At 49.9% G+C, this 16758-nt stretch overlaps 1 protein-coding gene across 4 annotated transcripts in view; it reads left to right on the top strand.

The window, feature by feature from the left end:
- CHST15 (carbohydrate sulfotransferase 15) overlaps positions 1–9785 on the top strand; it is a 615742-nt gene extending 605957 nt beyond the window's left edge. For all 4 annotated transcript variants that reach the window (XM_069612030.1, XM_069612031.1, XM_069612034.1 and 1 more), the window contains one exon: positions 1906–9785. In XM_069612030.1, the coding sequence (XP_069468131.1) occupies positions 1906–2087 (182 nt within the window). In that variant the 3' untranslated portion in view covers positions 2088–9785. The remainder of the gene's footprint in view (positions 1–1905) is intronic.
- The last annotated feature ends 6973 nt before the right edge of the window (positions 9786–16758 follow it).

The raw sequence follows: 16758 nt of genomic DNA, 5'->3' as shown, positions 1-16758 counted from the left end.
TGATAACAACCAATAAAGACAAAAATGAGACCTGTGCAATATGTACAGTTTATAGCTGAGTCTAACTTAAAGGTTGACTTTTTGTCAGAAGCCACCCAATGGCAAGTTTCCTGAACGACTGGAAGGATTTGGAAGACTTAATATTCAGTGGCAGGGCATTCCGGAGTTGGGAGGCGAGGACAGTGAAGCTCGAGCTTCCGGCTCTTTTAGAGGTAAATCTGGGTACTGTGAGGCATAAGGTATTGGAAGATCTTGTGGTTCTGATGGAAGATTTCATGGTGAATTTGTTAGTCAGGTGGGGGGGGCTAGATGGTTGAGAGCTTTCTAAGTAAGGCAGAGGGTTTTTAGATCGATTTTATGTTGGATGGTGAGCCATTTGCAAGTAGTTCTAGTGGAAGAGGAATGTTTAACGCTGCCCGTAGCACATTATTTTGAAGGACTTGGAGTTTACTAATTAACGCTTGGTTGGCCCCTAAGTAGAGGCTATTACAGTAGTCTAACTTAGATTTTATAAGAGCTCTAGCTAGCGTGAAGCAACTGTTAGAGGAAAGAAATGGTCTACAGGCTCTAATTAGTTTTCCTGTATAGGCAGTGGCTGAAGCGGTCGGGTTGACTTGCTTAGTGAGGTTAATATTGGCATCGAGATAGAAGCCAAGTATTTTCACGTTTTTGGCAACCGTGGTGGAATTTTCATCAATTATGATATTGTAGTAGTTGGGACTTAGTTTTTGTAAGTTGTTCGGTGAACCAACAATGAGCATTTCAGCCTTCTCGTCATTCAGGCAGAGGCCATGTGGGGCCATCCATGCCTGAATGACAGAGAAGATTTTGTTGATCCTGGCTACATCAGTATTGAAGTTGCCCGAGATGGTGAGGAGTATCTGGGTGTCATCTGCGTAATTTGTGTAGGTGACACCCAGACGATCCAGTTTATCAACGAGGGGCTTTGTAAAGATATTGTATAGGGTGGGTGAAACACATGAGCCTTGTGGGACATCACAGGTGATAGGGATAGGGTCTGCTGCTGCCGTAGGAGAGAAGACTCTCATGGTTCTATTGGCCAGGAAGGAGTGTATCCACGTGACAGCAGAGGGAGAGAAGTGGGCGGCAGAAGAGAGGTGGTTGCAGAGTATTTTATGGTCGACCAGGTCGAAGGCTGCTGAGAGATCTAGGAGGAGTAGGATGGCAGCCTTGCCCTTATCTTTAATTTCGTCAATCTGACTTTTAAGATCAACAAGGGCAGTTTCTGCAATCCGAGTAGTTGGTTGGACTCTAGGTAATGCTGAATTACAGTGTGATGCTCCTAAGGGGTCTGTGACCAACTCAGGCCCGTGTGATGACCTCAGGTCTGTTTCTGGACTGAGGTGTGTGTGTGTGATGCTCCTAAGCAGTATGACTCGCCTGTATGTCTCCTTGACTGTGCAGAGGAGCACTTTCTGGATAAGACATAAGGGGGTGGAGAATGCACGCTGATCGTAATCTGGGACAGTGTGACTGTGCTCTGGGCTGCAGTGGATATGTGCTGTCAGGTTGTCTTGACTGTGGTAGAGGACACTTTAGCAGTGCTCTGGGAGCACTTGGAACTTAAAGTAAAGCTCCTCATTTTGCCGGGTCGGGACACCATTCCTTGTGCTTTTCTCATTGTGTTGCCTCTCGACTCTCTTCTGTTCTTCTGCGATCTGCTCTGTGCCCCATATTTTATCCTGGCATCTCCTCTTATCCCTTCACCCTGAGCTGAGTGATCATTGCCTCCCTCTCTCTCCTCTGGCACTGTGCAGTGCTGTGTATCTGGTACTGTGTGGTGCAGAGTACAGAGGTGACCTGATGGTCATGCCGGGTGCATACATGTCATGCAAGATGTAGCTCAGGGACAATGCCGTGCATTAACACTGTATCTCGTTGCAGGGCCTGTGAGTGAGAAGCAAGAAGAGATGATCACCAGGAGCCCGGCATCCAACACGCGCCGTGTGGAAGACCGCAGTCTTGGGCCCATGCCAGACATCTCAAGGCAGATACTAAGAGACTTCTACCGCCCCTTCAACCAGAAGCTGGCGGGACTGCTGGAAAATGACAGCTTCTTGTGGTGAGATTTGCTGTCTGCACCTAGCTGCCAACGAGCTCAACGAGGACGAGCATGAGACGCAATGTCTTCCTGCTGGACGTGCTTCCTTGTGTCTGCTCTTCACACCCCTGCAATAGGGAATTCGGGGCCTCACACAGAGCTTTGCACAATTCCAGGCCTGCGGCTTCTAGGATCCAGAGCTCGAGATGGAGCTTTTCTACTCTTCCAGGCCACAGGTGTGTAGATCTTGGGGTGATATGTGGATCTCTGCACACTTCCTGGCCTCGGGTGTGCAGGGATTAGGACATTCATTGACACACTTCTAGCGCGCAATGCTGTAGCGTATGTAGCCACACAGGAAGGGGTGCAGACTTCTAGGTTGCAGACCCCCAGGTCAAAGGATTTAGGAATTCACATGGAACTCTTGGAGTCGAGGCATCAGGGGGAGAATGTCACACTTCCATGTCACTGGGTTGCAGGAAAGTGTGGGGGGTGGTGGTGGCGGTCACGTGAATCATTGTCTCTGATAATTAGATTTAGGTGTGAGATGGAGCTGTGTACACTTAAGAAACCCATTCAATGATATTTAGGAGGCTTGGACGGTTATTCAAGACCTCCAGATAGGGTGTAGGGGTCACTTAGAGCTTTGCACACTTTAAGGGCCCAACACGCGATGTAGGGTGTCTTCAGGAGCTTTCCACACTTCCAAGACAAGAAACAGGACAAAAGGGTTCAAATGGAACACTGCACACTTCCAAGAACACCAGGCCATAGTAATTAGGCATTGGTGGCACACAATGCTTCACAAGAATCTAGAAAACCAAGCAGGATTTAGGGGTTAACAGGTAGCTTTTCACATTTTGAGGACATCACCCATGATTATGGGGGTGACATGGAGTTTTGAACCTAATCCAGTAATAAGGTGGTCCCGCCAGCCTTTCAATTTTCAAACAATGCGTATGCAAGTAAGAAGGGGATCACATAATCCATTGAGGATTGACGAGTTGGGTCACAAGGAGCATTGAACACTTCCAGGAATGCATCCAGGATCATGGGGTCACATGGAGCATTGAACACTTCCAGGAATGCATCCGGGATCATGGGGTCACATGGAGCATTGAACACTTCCAGGAATGCATCCGGGATCATAGGGTCACATGGAGCATTGAACACTTCTAGGATTGTATCTGGGATCATGGGGTCACATGGAGAATTGAAGATTTTCAGGAACGGTATCCGGGATCATGGGGTGACATGGAGCATTGAACATTTCCAGGAATGCATCCGGGATCATGCGGTAACACGGAGCATTGAGGACTTCCAGGAATGGATCCAGGATCATGGGGTCACATGGAGAATTGAAGACTTCCAGGAATGCATCCCGGATCATGGGAGTCACAAGGAGCATTGAAGACTTCCAGGAATGCATCTGGGATCATGGGGTCATGTGGAGCATTGAACACTTCCAGGATTGCATCCGGGATCATGGGGACACATGGAGCATTGCACACTTCCAGGATTGCATCTGGGATCATGGGGGCATGTGGAGCATTGAACACTTCCAGGAATGCATCCGGGATCATGGGGTCACATGGAGCATTGAAGCCTTCCAGGAATGCATCCAGGATCAAGAGGTCACAAGGAGCATTGAAGACTTCCAATAATGCATCTGGGATCATGGTGTCACATGGAGCATTGAAGACTTCCAGGAATGCATCCCGGATCATGGGGTCACAAGGAGCATTGAAGACTACTGGGATTGCATCCAGGATCATGGGGTCACATGGACCATTGAAGACTTTCAGGAATGCATCTGGGATCATGGGGTCACGTGGAGCATTGAAGACTTCCAGGAATGCATCTGGGATCATGGCGTCATGTGGAGCATTGAACACTTCCAGGAATGCATCCAGGATCATGGGGTCACACAGAGCATTGAAGACTTCCAGGAATGCATCCAGGATCATGGGGACACATGAAGCATTGAACACTTCCAGGAATGCATCTCGGATTATGGGGTCACAAGGAGCATTGAAGACTTCCAGGATTGCATCTGGGATCATGGGGTCACGTGGGCATTGAAGACTTCCCGGAATGCATCTGGGATCATGGGGTCACGTGGGGCATTCAACGCTTGCAAGAATGCATCTGGAATCATGGGGTCACATGGAGAATTGAAGACTTCCAGGAATGCATCCCAGATCATGGGGTCACAAAGAGCATTGAAGACTTCCAGGAATCCATCCAGGATCATGGGGTCACGTGGAGCATTGAACACTTCCAGGACTGCATCTGAATCACAGGGTCACAAGGAGCATTGAAAACTTACAGGAATGCATCCGGGATCATGGGGTCACAAGGAGCCTTGAAGACTTCCAGGAGTGCATCCAGGATCATGGGGTTGCAGGGAGCATTCAATTTTTCTAGGAATGCATCCGGGATCCTGGGTCACAAGCAGCCTTGAAGACTTCCAGGATTGCCTCTGGGATCATGGGGTCACAAGGAGCATTGAAGACTTCCAGGAATGCATCCAGGATCATGGGGTCACATGGCGAATTGAACACTTCCTGGAATGCATCTGCGATCATGGGGTCACGTGGTGCATTCAACGCTTCCAGGAATGCATCCGGGATCATGGGGTCACATGGAGCATTGAAGACTTCCAGGCTTGCATCCAGGATTATGGGGTCACCTGGAGCATTAAACACTTCCAGGATTACATCCGGGATAATGGGGTCACATGGATCATTGAACACTTCCAGGATTGCTTCTGGGATCATGGGGTCACGTGGAGCATTGAACACTTCCAGGATTTCATCCAGGATCATGGGGTCACAAGGAGCATTGACAACTTCCAGGAATGCATCCAGGATCATGGGGTCACGAGGAGCATTGAAGACTTCCAGGATTACATCCGGGATCATGGGGCCACATGGAGCATTGAAGACTTCCAGGATTGCATCCGGGATCCTGGGTCACAAGGAGACTTGAAGACTTGCAGGATTGCTTTTGGGATCATGGGGTCACGTGGAGCATTGAACACTTCCAAGAATGCATCCGGGATCCTGGCTCACAAGGAGCCTTGAAGACTTCCAGGATTGCTTCTGGGATCATGGGGTCACAAAGAGCATTGAAGACTTCCAGGAATGCATCCAGGATCATGGGGTCACATGGCGTATTGAACACTTCCTGGAATGCATCTGCGATCATGGGGTCACGTGGTGCATTCAACGCTTCCAGGAATGCATCCGGGATCATGGGGTCACATGGAGCGTTGAAGACTTCCAGGCTTGCATCCAGGATCATGGGGTCATGTGGAGCATTAAACACTTCCAGGATTGTATCCGGAATCATGGTGTCACATGGATCATTGAACACTTCCAGGATTGTATCTGGGATCATGGGGTCACGTGGAGCATTGAACACTTCCAGGATTTCATCCAGGATCATGGGGTCACAAGGAGCATTGACAACTTCCAGGAATGCATCCAGGATCATGGGGTCACGTGGAGCATTGAAGACTTCCAGGATTGCATCCGTGATCCTGGGTCACAAGGAGACTTGAAGACAGGATTGCTTTTGGGATCATGGGGTCACGTGGAGCATTGAACACTTCCAAGAATGCATCCGGGATCACGGGGTCATGTGGAGCATTGAACACTTCCAGGAATGCATCTGGTGTCACATTGAGATGTACACGCTTGCAGATCACACGCCTGGGGAGTCACGCTCATGGGTACAGTCTTTCATAGTTGTAGGAGAACGATGGTCCTGTGCACTGTTAAGCCTCCTAGGGGTGTTGGGTGCTTTGGAGACTCAGAAACATGTGCGTCCAACTCTAGGTCTCCACAGTCAGAAACCTGACAGATTTTCATTTTATCCCTCATTAATATTCATGAGAGAAAATGTGCATACATTTAAAATCATTGTATGCACATTTATCTCAGAATATTAATGAGGGTTGTCCTGAAAATCGACATGGATCCTTGCCGCGAGGCCTGGATTTGGACACCCCTGCTTCAGAGGAACACAGAGCTTTCCGCTTCAATCCCAGTAACTAAATCCTGACCGTCTCCTCTCCCAACTCCGGGTTCCAGAGGTTAAGGGGACCTATTGATGCTTTAACATTCCAGGAATGAGAAAGGACAGTAGCCATGACACTTCCTTGCCCCCCCATCCAGTCTTCCGAACCAATGGAATAAACGCCTCACACTTCATGCTTCGTGTTAGTGTGGTTCAAGGCCTCTCAGTGACGCACGTCTGGTCCTCCTGACCAGGGAAACTCAGCCTTCCAGGCCCTGCTGTCCACAGCGAGTGACGCATGCCTGGTCCTCCTGACCAGGGAAACCCATCCTTCCAGGCCCTAATGCCCACAGCGAGTGACGCACGCCTGGTCCTCCTGACCAGGGTAACCCAGCCTTCGAGGCCCTACAGTCCACAGCGAGTGACGCATGCCTGGTCCTCCTGACCAGGGTAACCCATCCTTCTAGGCCCTATTGTCCACAGCGAGTGACGCACACCTGGTCCTCCTGACCAGGGTAACCCATTCGTCCAGGTGCTACTGCCCACAGCGAGTGACACACGTCTGGTCCCCCTGGCCAGGGTAACCCAGTCTTCCAGGCCCTACTGTCCACAGCGAGCGACACACGTCTGGTCCTCCTGACCAGGTTAACCAAGCCTTCCAGGCCCTACTGTCCACTGCGAATGACATATGTCTGGTCCTCCTGACCAGGGTAACGCAGCCTTCCAGGTAACCAAGCCTTCCAGGCCCTACTGTCCACAGTGAGTGACCAGCCTTCCAGGCCCTACTGTCCACGGCGAGTGACACACGTCTCGTACTACTGGCCAGGGTAACCCAGCCTTCCAGGCCCTACTGTCCACAGTGAGTGATGCACGCCTGGTCCTCCTGACCAGGGTAACCCAGCCTTCCAGGCCCTACTGCCCACAGCGAGTGACACACGTCTGGTCCTCCTGAGCAGGGAAACTCAGCCTTCCAGGCCCTGCTGTCCACAGCGAGTGACGCATGCCTGGTCCTCCTGACCAGGGAAACCCATCCTTCCAGGCCCTATTGCCCACAGCGAGTGACGCACGCCTGGTCCTCCTGACCAGGGTAACCCAGCCTTCGAGGCCCTACAGTCCACAGCGAGTGACGCACGCCTGGTCCTCCTGACCAGGGTAACCCATCCTTCTAGGCCCTATTGTCCACAGCGAGTGACGCACACCTGGTCCTTCTGACCAGAGTAACCCATTTGTCCAGGTCCTACTGCCCACAGCGAGTGATACACGTCTGGTCCCCCTGGCCAGGGTAACCCAGTCTTCCAGGCCCTACTGTCCACAGCGAGCGACACACGTCTGGTCCTCCTGACCAGGTTAACCAAGCCTTCCAGGCCCTACTGTCCACTGCGAATGACATATGTCTGGTCCTCCTGACCAGGGTAACCCAGCCTTCGAGGCCCTACAGTCCACAGCGAGTGACGCACGCCTGGTCCTCCTGACCAGGGTAACCCATCCTTCTAGGCCCTATTGTCCACAGCGAGTGACGCACACCTGGTCCTCCTGACCAGAGTAACCCATTCGTCCAGGTCCTACTGCCCACAGCGAGTGACACACGTCTGGCCCCCCTGGCCAGGGTAACCCAGTCTTCCAGGCCCTACTGTCCACAGCGAGCGACACACGTCTGGTCCTCCTGACCAGGTTAACCAAGCCTTCCAGGCCCTACTGTCCACTGCGAATGACATATGTCTGGTCCTCCTGACCAGGGTAACGCAGCGTTCCAGGTAACCAAGCCTTCCAGGCCCTACTGTCCACAGTGAGTGACCAGCCTTCCAGGTCCTACTGTCCACGGCGAATGACACACGTCTCATACTACTGGCCAGGGTAACCCAGCCTTCCAGGCCCTACTGTCCACAGTGAGTGATGCACGCCTGGTCCTCCTGACCAGGGTAACCCAGCCTTCCAGGCCCTACTGCCCACAGCGAGTGACACACGTCTGGTCCTCCTGACCAGGGTAACCCAGCCTTCCAGGCCCTACTGCCCACAGCGAGTGACACACGTCTGGTCCTCCTGACCAGGGTAACCCAGCATTCCTGGCCCTACTGCCTACAGCGAGTGACACACGTCTGGTCCTCCTGACCAGGGTAACCCAGCCTTCTGGGTCCTATTGCCTACAGCGAGTGACACATGTTGGATCCTCCAGACCAGGGTAACCCAGCCTTCCAGGCCCTTCTGCCCACAGCAAGTGACACACGTCTGCTCCTCCTGACCAGGGTAACCCAGCCTTCCAGACCCTACTGTCCACATCGAGTGAGACCGGGCCTAAGGAGGTTAGTATCAATGGAGATGATTGAGGAGAAGGACGCCTGCTCTGTGGATTTTGAGGAGTCTCGTCAGTGCATCCAATGATAGTGCTGCTCCCAATGACAAGTACAACACTATCAACCCTGGCAATAGCGCGGTAGATGAGGAATTGAGTCGGTCCTTCAAGCTTCAAGTGCCAGCATTCCACATGCAGAAGACCTTCAGTGTGAACTGGTGACTCTGAGGATATTCTGGGGTATATTCTTTATGCCCCCTCAATATTCACGCCCAGAGACATAATGCACCCGGAATATGACTGTGAGCCCTTTCCAGCCTCAGTACCAATGTCTTAATAAAATGTCTTGCATTCGTCCTGCGTCTGACATGTGGTCAGATGGTGCTGGACTGATGGATGAGTCATAGAGGTGTGGGAAAGGCAGCACCAAACTACTGCAAATCTTAATCTGTTATTTGGCTCTAGCAGAAATTCTGAGAAAGATGTGAGATCACATCCTTTTCTTGCCAGTTGTACAAGCATAAACAAAGGTTTCTATGCGCTATTCCAAGATGTGTACCATAAATGCAGCTAGAGGGGATGCAGTCAGAAGTGTTCAATAGGTAACTGTGTATGGTACACCTCCTTCACCTCCTGGGCAAAGGTGGGCGACACTCCTCAGAGGCGTGACTCAGCAGCACAGGCCTCTGAACCACCATAGCACGGGAAGCGCCAAAAGAAAAGGAGTGTACTAAAAAGGTTCTATGAATAATATGCACTTTACCCAAGTGAAACTCCAAAACGCTAAACAGGAAGCCTGTAGGAAGCCTGTAGGGGTAGATATAGCTTTGGGTATTCTAGATATGGCAGTGCAGGCGATAAGTGGGTATATGTTCTTAAAGGGAACTTTGATAAATGTTTCTTTAAGTTGTCTTTGGTAAAATGGGGTATACTATCCTAGCCAGTCTCTAGGAAGGCAGGCAAAGAGTGGGGGCGTCAGGGTCTGAATAATGAATGGGAGTGGCACCTAGACTGCCAGAGAGGTGTCCACACTCCTTGCCCTCAGTTCCCACAGGCTGCCACCCCCAGTGGTGTCATTGGGGCACAGCAAAGCCAGAAAGAGTTGCATGGCTGCCTGATCTCCTCTCGAACCCCGCCCCCCCACTCCCAGTGTAGTCATTGGGGCCGAGCAAAGCCAGAGTGTACTGCATGGCTGCCTTTCCCCCCCCAAAAACCCCCCCAAAAAAGAGAAAATTATCTCTCTTTTGAATTGCTTTCCTTTGCCTAGATAGTCAATTCCAGCCAGGCTCCAGTGATAACTGCTGAACCCATATGCATGCATTATTGTTGGCCGACCCCGAACCCTCACCCGAAATAATTTGGCTCACATCATTTTGTCAAGTGTTGGCAATAAAAGGCTGTAGGATTTTATTGTGCAGATATGGTTATGGAGATAACAATAATCACATATCATAATGATATCATACTTTTGGGCACCGGGTCCTGAGGTTACCCCCTCTGGCCTGTGCTGCCTTCTCTTTTCCCACGACTTGTTGTGGACACCGTACAGTGCCCTGTGCCTCTTTTCCTTTGTTCTTCTCCCTTATTTGTAGGGTAGGAGGATTTTGTGGTAAAGACGCAAAGTGTGGAAGACGCTGAGTGAACAGCGAACCTTCTGTTAGTTTGGTTCCCCGTTCAGGTTCCACAAACAGATTGTGTTTTCTTAGAGCATTCTGCTCTTATTTATAAGACCCAGGGGAGCCCTGGGTCTTTGATGTGTATAGTATTGAGGGCTGTGTGCCAGCCCCTGGCCGGCTAGCCGACTTGTCTGGCCCCCTTGGGTGGGGGGCAGGTCTTTGAACCTGGGTCCTGCCTGACTGTTGGTTTTCCTTAGGTGCTTAGCACCTTGTTGCTTGGAGGAAGGGTGAGGTGATTGTTCAGACCTCACCCTTCCTCGGCTTTGTGTGACAGAGACTGTGTGTCTCTGTAGCTTGTGGAGGAGAGGAGCAGGCGTGGGGGTGGGGGCTGCCCCTCTCCTGGCCTGCTGAATGGTAACATCAGTTACCCTGCCTCGCCTTGGGCGGCCCTGCGGCATTGCCCATAACTGCTGAACCCAAATGAATGCATTATTGTTGGCCGACCCCGAACTCTCACCCAAAATAGTTTGGCTCACAACATTTTGTCAAGTGTTGGCAATAAAATGCTGTAGGATTTTATTGTGCAGATATGGTTATGGAGATAACAATAATCACATATCATAATAATATCATACTTTTGGGCACCCCCTCTGGCCCGTGTCGCCACACACGCCCATGTCAGCCGGCAGGTTACCGGCTGACTGTGTTCCCCTGAAACTCCCCTGAAGTATCTCCTAGTAACATCCCCTGGAGGCTAGGGTTGCTGAAATTTCTCGAAAGAAATGTTCCATGCCCTGGTTTGATAAATGAGTGAGAAAAAGGTCCGGGTCACCCAGGGTAATGGCTGGATGCTTTATGAAGCCCAGCCATCTTGCTGTACAGAATTTCTCTAGCCCCCTGTTGAGTTTTCTTCTAGCAATGTCTACAGATTTGTAACAGTTGCCCCCCTGCCATTTCTTTCTGGCTAGGATGGCCGAGCAATATATTTCTGTTCCACTCCAGTTGTGTGAAATGCCCGCTAGGGTGGAGCAGATTTCCTCGAATAAGTTTCTTCTACCTGTGGTAACCAGGTCATTGCTCCCTAGGTGTATTATCAGAAATTCTGGCGGGTCTCTGTATGCGACCAGCTCTGCTAGTGTTTCGTGGATGTTGGCCCACCGTAGGCCTCTGTATCCCCACCACGAGGCAATGGTGTTTCTAAAGGGTGGCCCTTCTTTGGTTTCTTCCGCCCATCAGCCTGTCCTGAAGACTAATGAGTGGCCGACAATCCATGCTGATCTGAGTGAGGTCCTCCCTTCGCCTGTTGAATCTGCAGGAGGGAGGGGGAGAAAGAAAGATGAGATGGTGGGGGGGCTATATTAGCTGTGGTCTGATGTATCTTTTGTAGCAATCTGACTTCCAACCCCCTATGCTTTTTAGCTGTTGTGGTGCCAGGCCTCCTTGCCATGCTGAGGTGGCGGCACCTATTCTGATGGAATGGGTGCCAAAGCCCTTGGGGTCCCACCCTGCTTTGCTGATTGCTTTCATCAGCACCCCTTTAAATTGGTAGCGGCTTAGTGCCGAGGCGTCCTTGTGGATTAAAAACCTCCCTCCCACCTTGGGCCTTTGTGCGTAATAAAGGTTGGTAATACATACTGGGCAGTTTCTTACCTCATCGATACAACAAATGTTGATGGTTCTTTTGGCCCCATTTTTGACTGTTGGATTTCTAGGTTCACGCTATCCTGTCTGAACCTGACCTCCATGACGCCTAAACCGTTTGTGGCCTTGGTGCTGGAGACAATGAGTTCTCCCACTCGGAAAGCCCCGAAGTAGGTCAGAAAAAATGCTGTTTTGAATAATATGATATCATATGGGTGCCAGCATATGGCTTCCAACTGGTCTGATATTTTTACCAGTTTGCTGAAATCAAGGGGGCGGCGGGTGTCTACCTGGGGCCCCTCAAATCTGGCCCATCCTTTCATAGGATAGGAAATTAGGGCGTTCTGGGTGGGGTCTGAATCACCCCGTATTTTTGAGAAATATGAGATTGCTACCCGGTGTCTTTTTGCCCAGTCTCTCTTAAAGCCCCGCTCATGCACCAATCTTAAGAATGTTTCTATGTCTTTAATCGTTATTAACTCGACATGGTTTAACCCTGTGGCTCTAAATACTGTTTGCAAACACTTACTGTACTGAGCTGCAGTAGTGCTTGCCAGTGCTATCTCTCCCATCTCTGTTAAGAACCCTGAGCCAGGGTTCGTATTTTCTATGGGCAGCGAGTTGTTGGCACCCGTTTTAGAGGTGCCTGGTTCTTGTTGGGCATCCTGGCCTGGGCTCTCTGGCACTGGCGTTGATGCCATTATTTTGTGAGCACCCGTTTTTAAGGTGCCTGGTTCTTGTTGGGCATCCCGGCTTGTGCTCTCTGGCACAGGCGTTGATGCCGTTATGTTGTTGGCACCCGTTTTTGAGGTGCCTGGTTCTTGTAGGGCATCCCGGCCTCTGCTCTCTGGTGCTGGCGTTGATGCCATTATTTTTGTATTCCCATTATTGCCCAGCAGTCCGCTGGTATTGGCGTCATCTGTTCCTGGGCGTGCAGCGCTAGCTCCCGGAATCTTGGCCAATGAAAGCGAGATAAAGCATCTGCAATATTATTGTCCGCTCCAGCGATGTGCTTTGCTTCGACCACAATGTTTTTTTTGTAGTGTGACCGCTGTAATGGCTCGTAGGACTTTCAGCACTAAAGGGCGTTTATTAGATCTTCTGCTTATGGAGCCTACCACGGCCATGTTGTCGCACCAGACCAAGAGTTCCGTATTAGCTAGCTGCCTGCCCCAGATGTGTATGGTTAGCCAAATGGGAAATATTTCTAGGAGGGTGATGTTTTTTGTCCACCCTGCAGATTGCCATGTTATGGGCCAGTGTCCGGCCACCCATTCTGAGTCTAGTATGGCTCCAAAACCCCCTGCTCCCGGCTGCATCGGTGAAAAGGACCCTTTTTGTCCATGTGCTCAATGGCATGCGCCAAAGTGATGTCCCGTTAAAATCTTTAAGGAAATTCCCCCAAATTTCCAGATCTTGTTTCACTTCTGTGCCTAGCCGGATGTGTAAGTGGGGTTTGGTGTACGATTTTATTTTTAGTTCCAGACTTCTGGAAAATACCCTCCCCTGAGGGATGATTCTGACTGCGAAGTTGAGACTTCCCGCTAATGACTGAATTTATTTTACTATGCCCTTGTCTTTTGTTGTCAGCCTTAGTATGTTCTCCAGACGTTCTGCTATTTTTGTTTTCAGGATTTTGCATAGGCCCCTTCCGGAGTCTATTTCAATGCCTAGAAAAATTATGTTGGTGGCTGGTTTGGTCGTTTTTCCTGCTGCCAGGGGGATGCCCCACTGTGAGGCCATTCCTTCTAACTTTGCCAGGGCTCTGCTGCATTGTTCAGAATTTGCACGCCCCAGTACCCTGAAATCATTGAGGTAGTGTACTATCCTGGTCTCTGTTTTTGGAATGCCCATTGAAAAAAGGAGCTGAATTGCTCAAACAGATCGCAAGATACTGCACATCCCATGGGGAGGCATCTCTCTACATAGAATTTGTTTTTAAAAGTAAAACCTAGCCATTACTGGGAGTCTGGGTGGACTGGCAATAGTCAGAAAGCAGATTCAATGTCCAGTTTGACCATCAAACCGTTCCTGCCACATTCCTGAATGAGTCATACCACCTCTTGGAAATGTGTGTAGGATACTGCGGATTCCGTGTACGGAATACCGTCATTTAGCGATTGGCCCTCAGGATAGGATAGGTGATGAATTAGCCTCATTTTTCCGGGTTCTTTTTTGTGGACCAGACCTAGGGGCGATATTAAGTACTCCTTGAAAGGCATGTGGTCCCAAGGTCCTGCAATCCTGCCTAGCAGTAATTCCTTCTTAATTTTGCTTTCCACCATCTGCAGGTTGTCCCTGGCTGACTTTAGGTTATTTGGAACATTCTGAGACCCGATGCCCTTGAAGGGGATGATAAAAACCTTGGTGAAACCCTGGTGGATTGCTTCGCTGGTTTCTCTGTCTGGGTAATTCATGAGAGCCTCTCTAAAATTGTTTGGATTGATGGGGGTGCTGCCCGGGGCTAAACATGAGGTTGGTGGGGTGCTTTTGGTGCTACTCCGTATTTTTGGGTGGCTGTCTGGTGCCTTGCTTGCTGCGTGGTCACCGTTGCAGTTTGTGTAAGTGTGTTTGTACCAGCATTCTTTTCCCCATGTGCACAGGTTTTTTCCAAAGTTCCTACATGGGATGTTGGTTTTTGGCGAGTGTTTTTTCTTCTGCCTGTAGGCATTAGACTTAGCCGCCCCTGGCTGATTCTTCCGAAAGGGCTGTTCCCCTTTTTTTGTGGTTTTCATTGTCGGAGTGTGGTCTCTTCCTCTGAAGGAGGCTCTGCGTTTAACATGTATAAGTCATTCTGGATCTCTCTGACATACTTCTTCTGAATCTAATATCATATGCTAGCCAGGTCTTCCCTTTTTGAGCGATTTTTACTTCTCTGATTTTATCCATGTAGGTCCATAATTTTCTGCCATCATTGGGGAATTTCTCTTCATAAATAGTTGCCAAGATGGCAAAGGCCTGTCGCCAGTTGTCCCAATTCTGTTCTACCTGGGCGTTTCTGGCTATGGCTTTCTCCTCTATCTTTTTGGGATCCCTAAAAGCATCTTTCCCTTTGCGTTGGGCTCCTATAAGTGAAAAGATTTTGATGAACTCTTTCACCCATATGGCTTCTTTGATTGTAATGTCAATGTTCCATGCTAAACACCGTTTGTATCTGTTCAATATTTCTGTTTGAAAAGATTTAAGTTTTTGGTCTAATTGGGTACTACTAATCATTATCGTGTCTGATGGGTTGTTGTTGCTCGCTCCCGTCTGTCCTGGTGTATTTGCATTGGGGATTGTCCATGCTTTTAAAGCACCTGTTGTGTCAGAGCTGCCGTTGTTGGCATAGGTAAAACTGTGGTGGCTGCTGCTGGTGTTGTTGGCACCTGTGTTGTTGGTGTTGCTGGGACTAATGCTGCTGTAGCTGTTGCTGGTGGGGGGGTGGTCATCGTGATGTGCGGTACTAGTGGTATGATGGGGTTTACGGGCCTGGACTCGGCTGTGGGAAGTGTTTGTTTACCCCTAAATTCTAGCAATAATTGCTGCATCTCACTCATATTCTCGCATAATTTAGACAGTTTCTTGTTACCTTTTCCCATGCCTTCTGTAGATGGTGTCGTCTCGTCCTCTTGACTGGTTGGTATGGGGACACCTTCTTTTGGTAAGCCATACATATTTTCTATGACCCAGGCTCATCCATAATGCTCAGATGCCTCCATGGCTGCCAGTAAATGGGGTGATTTGGGCTTCTGGGAAGGTGTTGGAGGCTCCCGTGATTTTCGCTTGGGACCCATGATTTTTTGGCCTGAAAATCTGAAAATGACACGCCCGCCTGCGCCCGGGCGCTTTGTTTGTTTTTTCCCCATGCTCGCTCGTGCCGGCCTGGGATCTTACTTCTGCACGCGTACTCCCCGGGGATTCTTCTGTTTAAGCGAGGTTTTTGCCGCTCGCCTGTAGTGGAAAGTTCTGAACAGTGACAATGTTCAAAGAGGGGAGAAAAGACGCTGCGTATGCAGTGAACTTTTGAAGTCTGCTAAAGAAGCAAAGTGTGGAAGACGCTGAGCGAACAGCGAACCTCCTGTTAGTTTGGGTCCCCGTTCAGGGTCCGCAAACAGATTGTGTTTTCTTAGAGCATTATGGTCTTATTTATAAGACCCAGGGCAGCCCTGGGTCTTTGATGTGTATAGTAGTGGGGGCTGTGCGCCAGCCCCCGGCCGGATAGCCGACTTGTTTGGCCCCCTGAGGGGGGGCAAGTCTTTGAACCTGGGCCCTGCCTGACTGTTGGTTTTCCTTAGCTGCTTAGCACCTTGTTGCTTGGAGGAAGGGTGAAGTGATTGTTCACACCTCACCCTTCCTTGGCTTTGTGCGATAGAGACTGTGTGTCTCTGTAGCTTGTGAAGGAGAGGAGCAGGTGTGGGGGTGGGGCCTGCCCCTCTCCTGGCCTGATGAATGGTAACATCAGTTACCCTGCCTCGCCTTGGGCGGCCATGCAGCATTGCCCAGAAGTACCAGCCCCTCTGTATGTGAGTGGGGGGCGACCGTATCACTTCAGACCCACAAAGGGTTTCCCGGTTGGGAGTGAATCCCTGCACTGTCCCTTTATCATAGAGGGGTGCTTTCTGCTAATCTCACCTTCATGTGCTCAGTCAATGTGCCTGAGATGATGTCTTGGAATGTAAAATCAGTCACATTGGAATTGGCTTCACATTCATTTCTCTCCACATTACAAGGTTTTCTCTTTGGCAAAATAAGGCACTTGTCTTTACCCTGTGCAGATTCTCTGCAGTTTATATCGTTCTCAAAAAGTAGGCATGGCACGTCCCCTTTGCTGATGTGCAAAATAGACAGAGCACATCACAAAGTATCCTTTTGTGATTGTATAGTGATGTCTGTGATGCAGTTATACACCCCACGCTGAGCAGGTAGACCCGGGCACAATCAGTTAGCTCCACTTTTTAAGGTCCAGAGTATTTTCTTGAAGTGATGATGATAGCCCTAACTAACATCAATGCCACAGTCACTCACTTTGGCTCATGACATTTTGAAAAAACCTGGGAGACTTCTTGTAGCGTTTGGAAATCTGTCACACAAATGTTTTCACTTGTATTGCTACACAAAAAACCTGGCTCATTTTATTCAGCTCA

Source organism: Ambystoma mexicanum, chromosome 8, assembly GCF_040938575.1.
Source record: "Ambystoma mexicanum isolate Mex_15411 chromosome 8, UKY_AmexF1_1, whole genome shotgun sequence".
Classification (NCBI taxonomy): domain Eukaryota; kingdom Metazoa; phylum Chordata; class Amphibia; order Caudata; family Ambystomatidae; genus Ambystoma; species Ambystoma mexicanum.
Note: the sequence above shows the minus strand (reverse complement) of the source record. Positions and strands in the feature narration are given on the sequence as shown.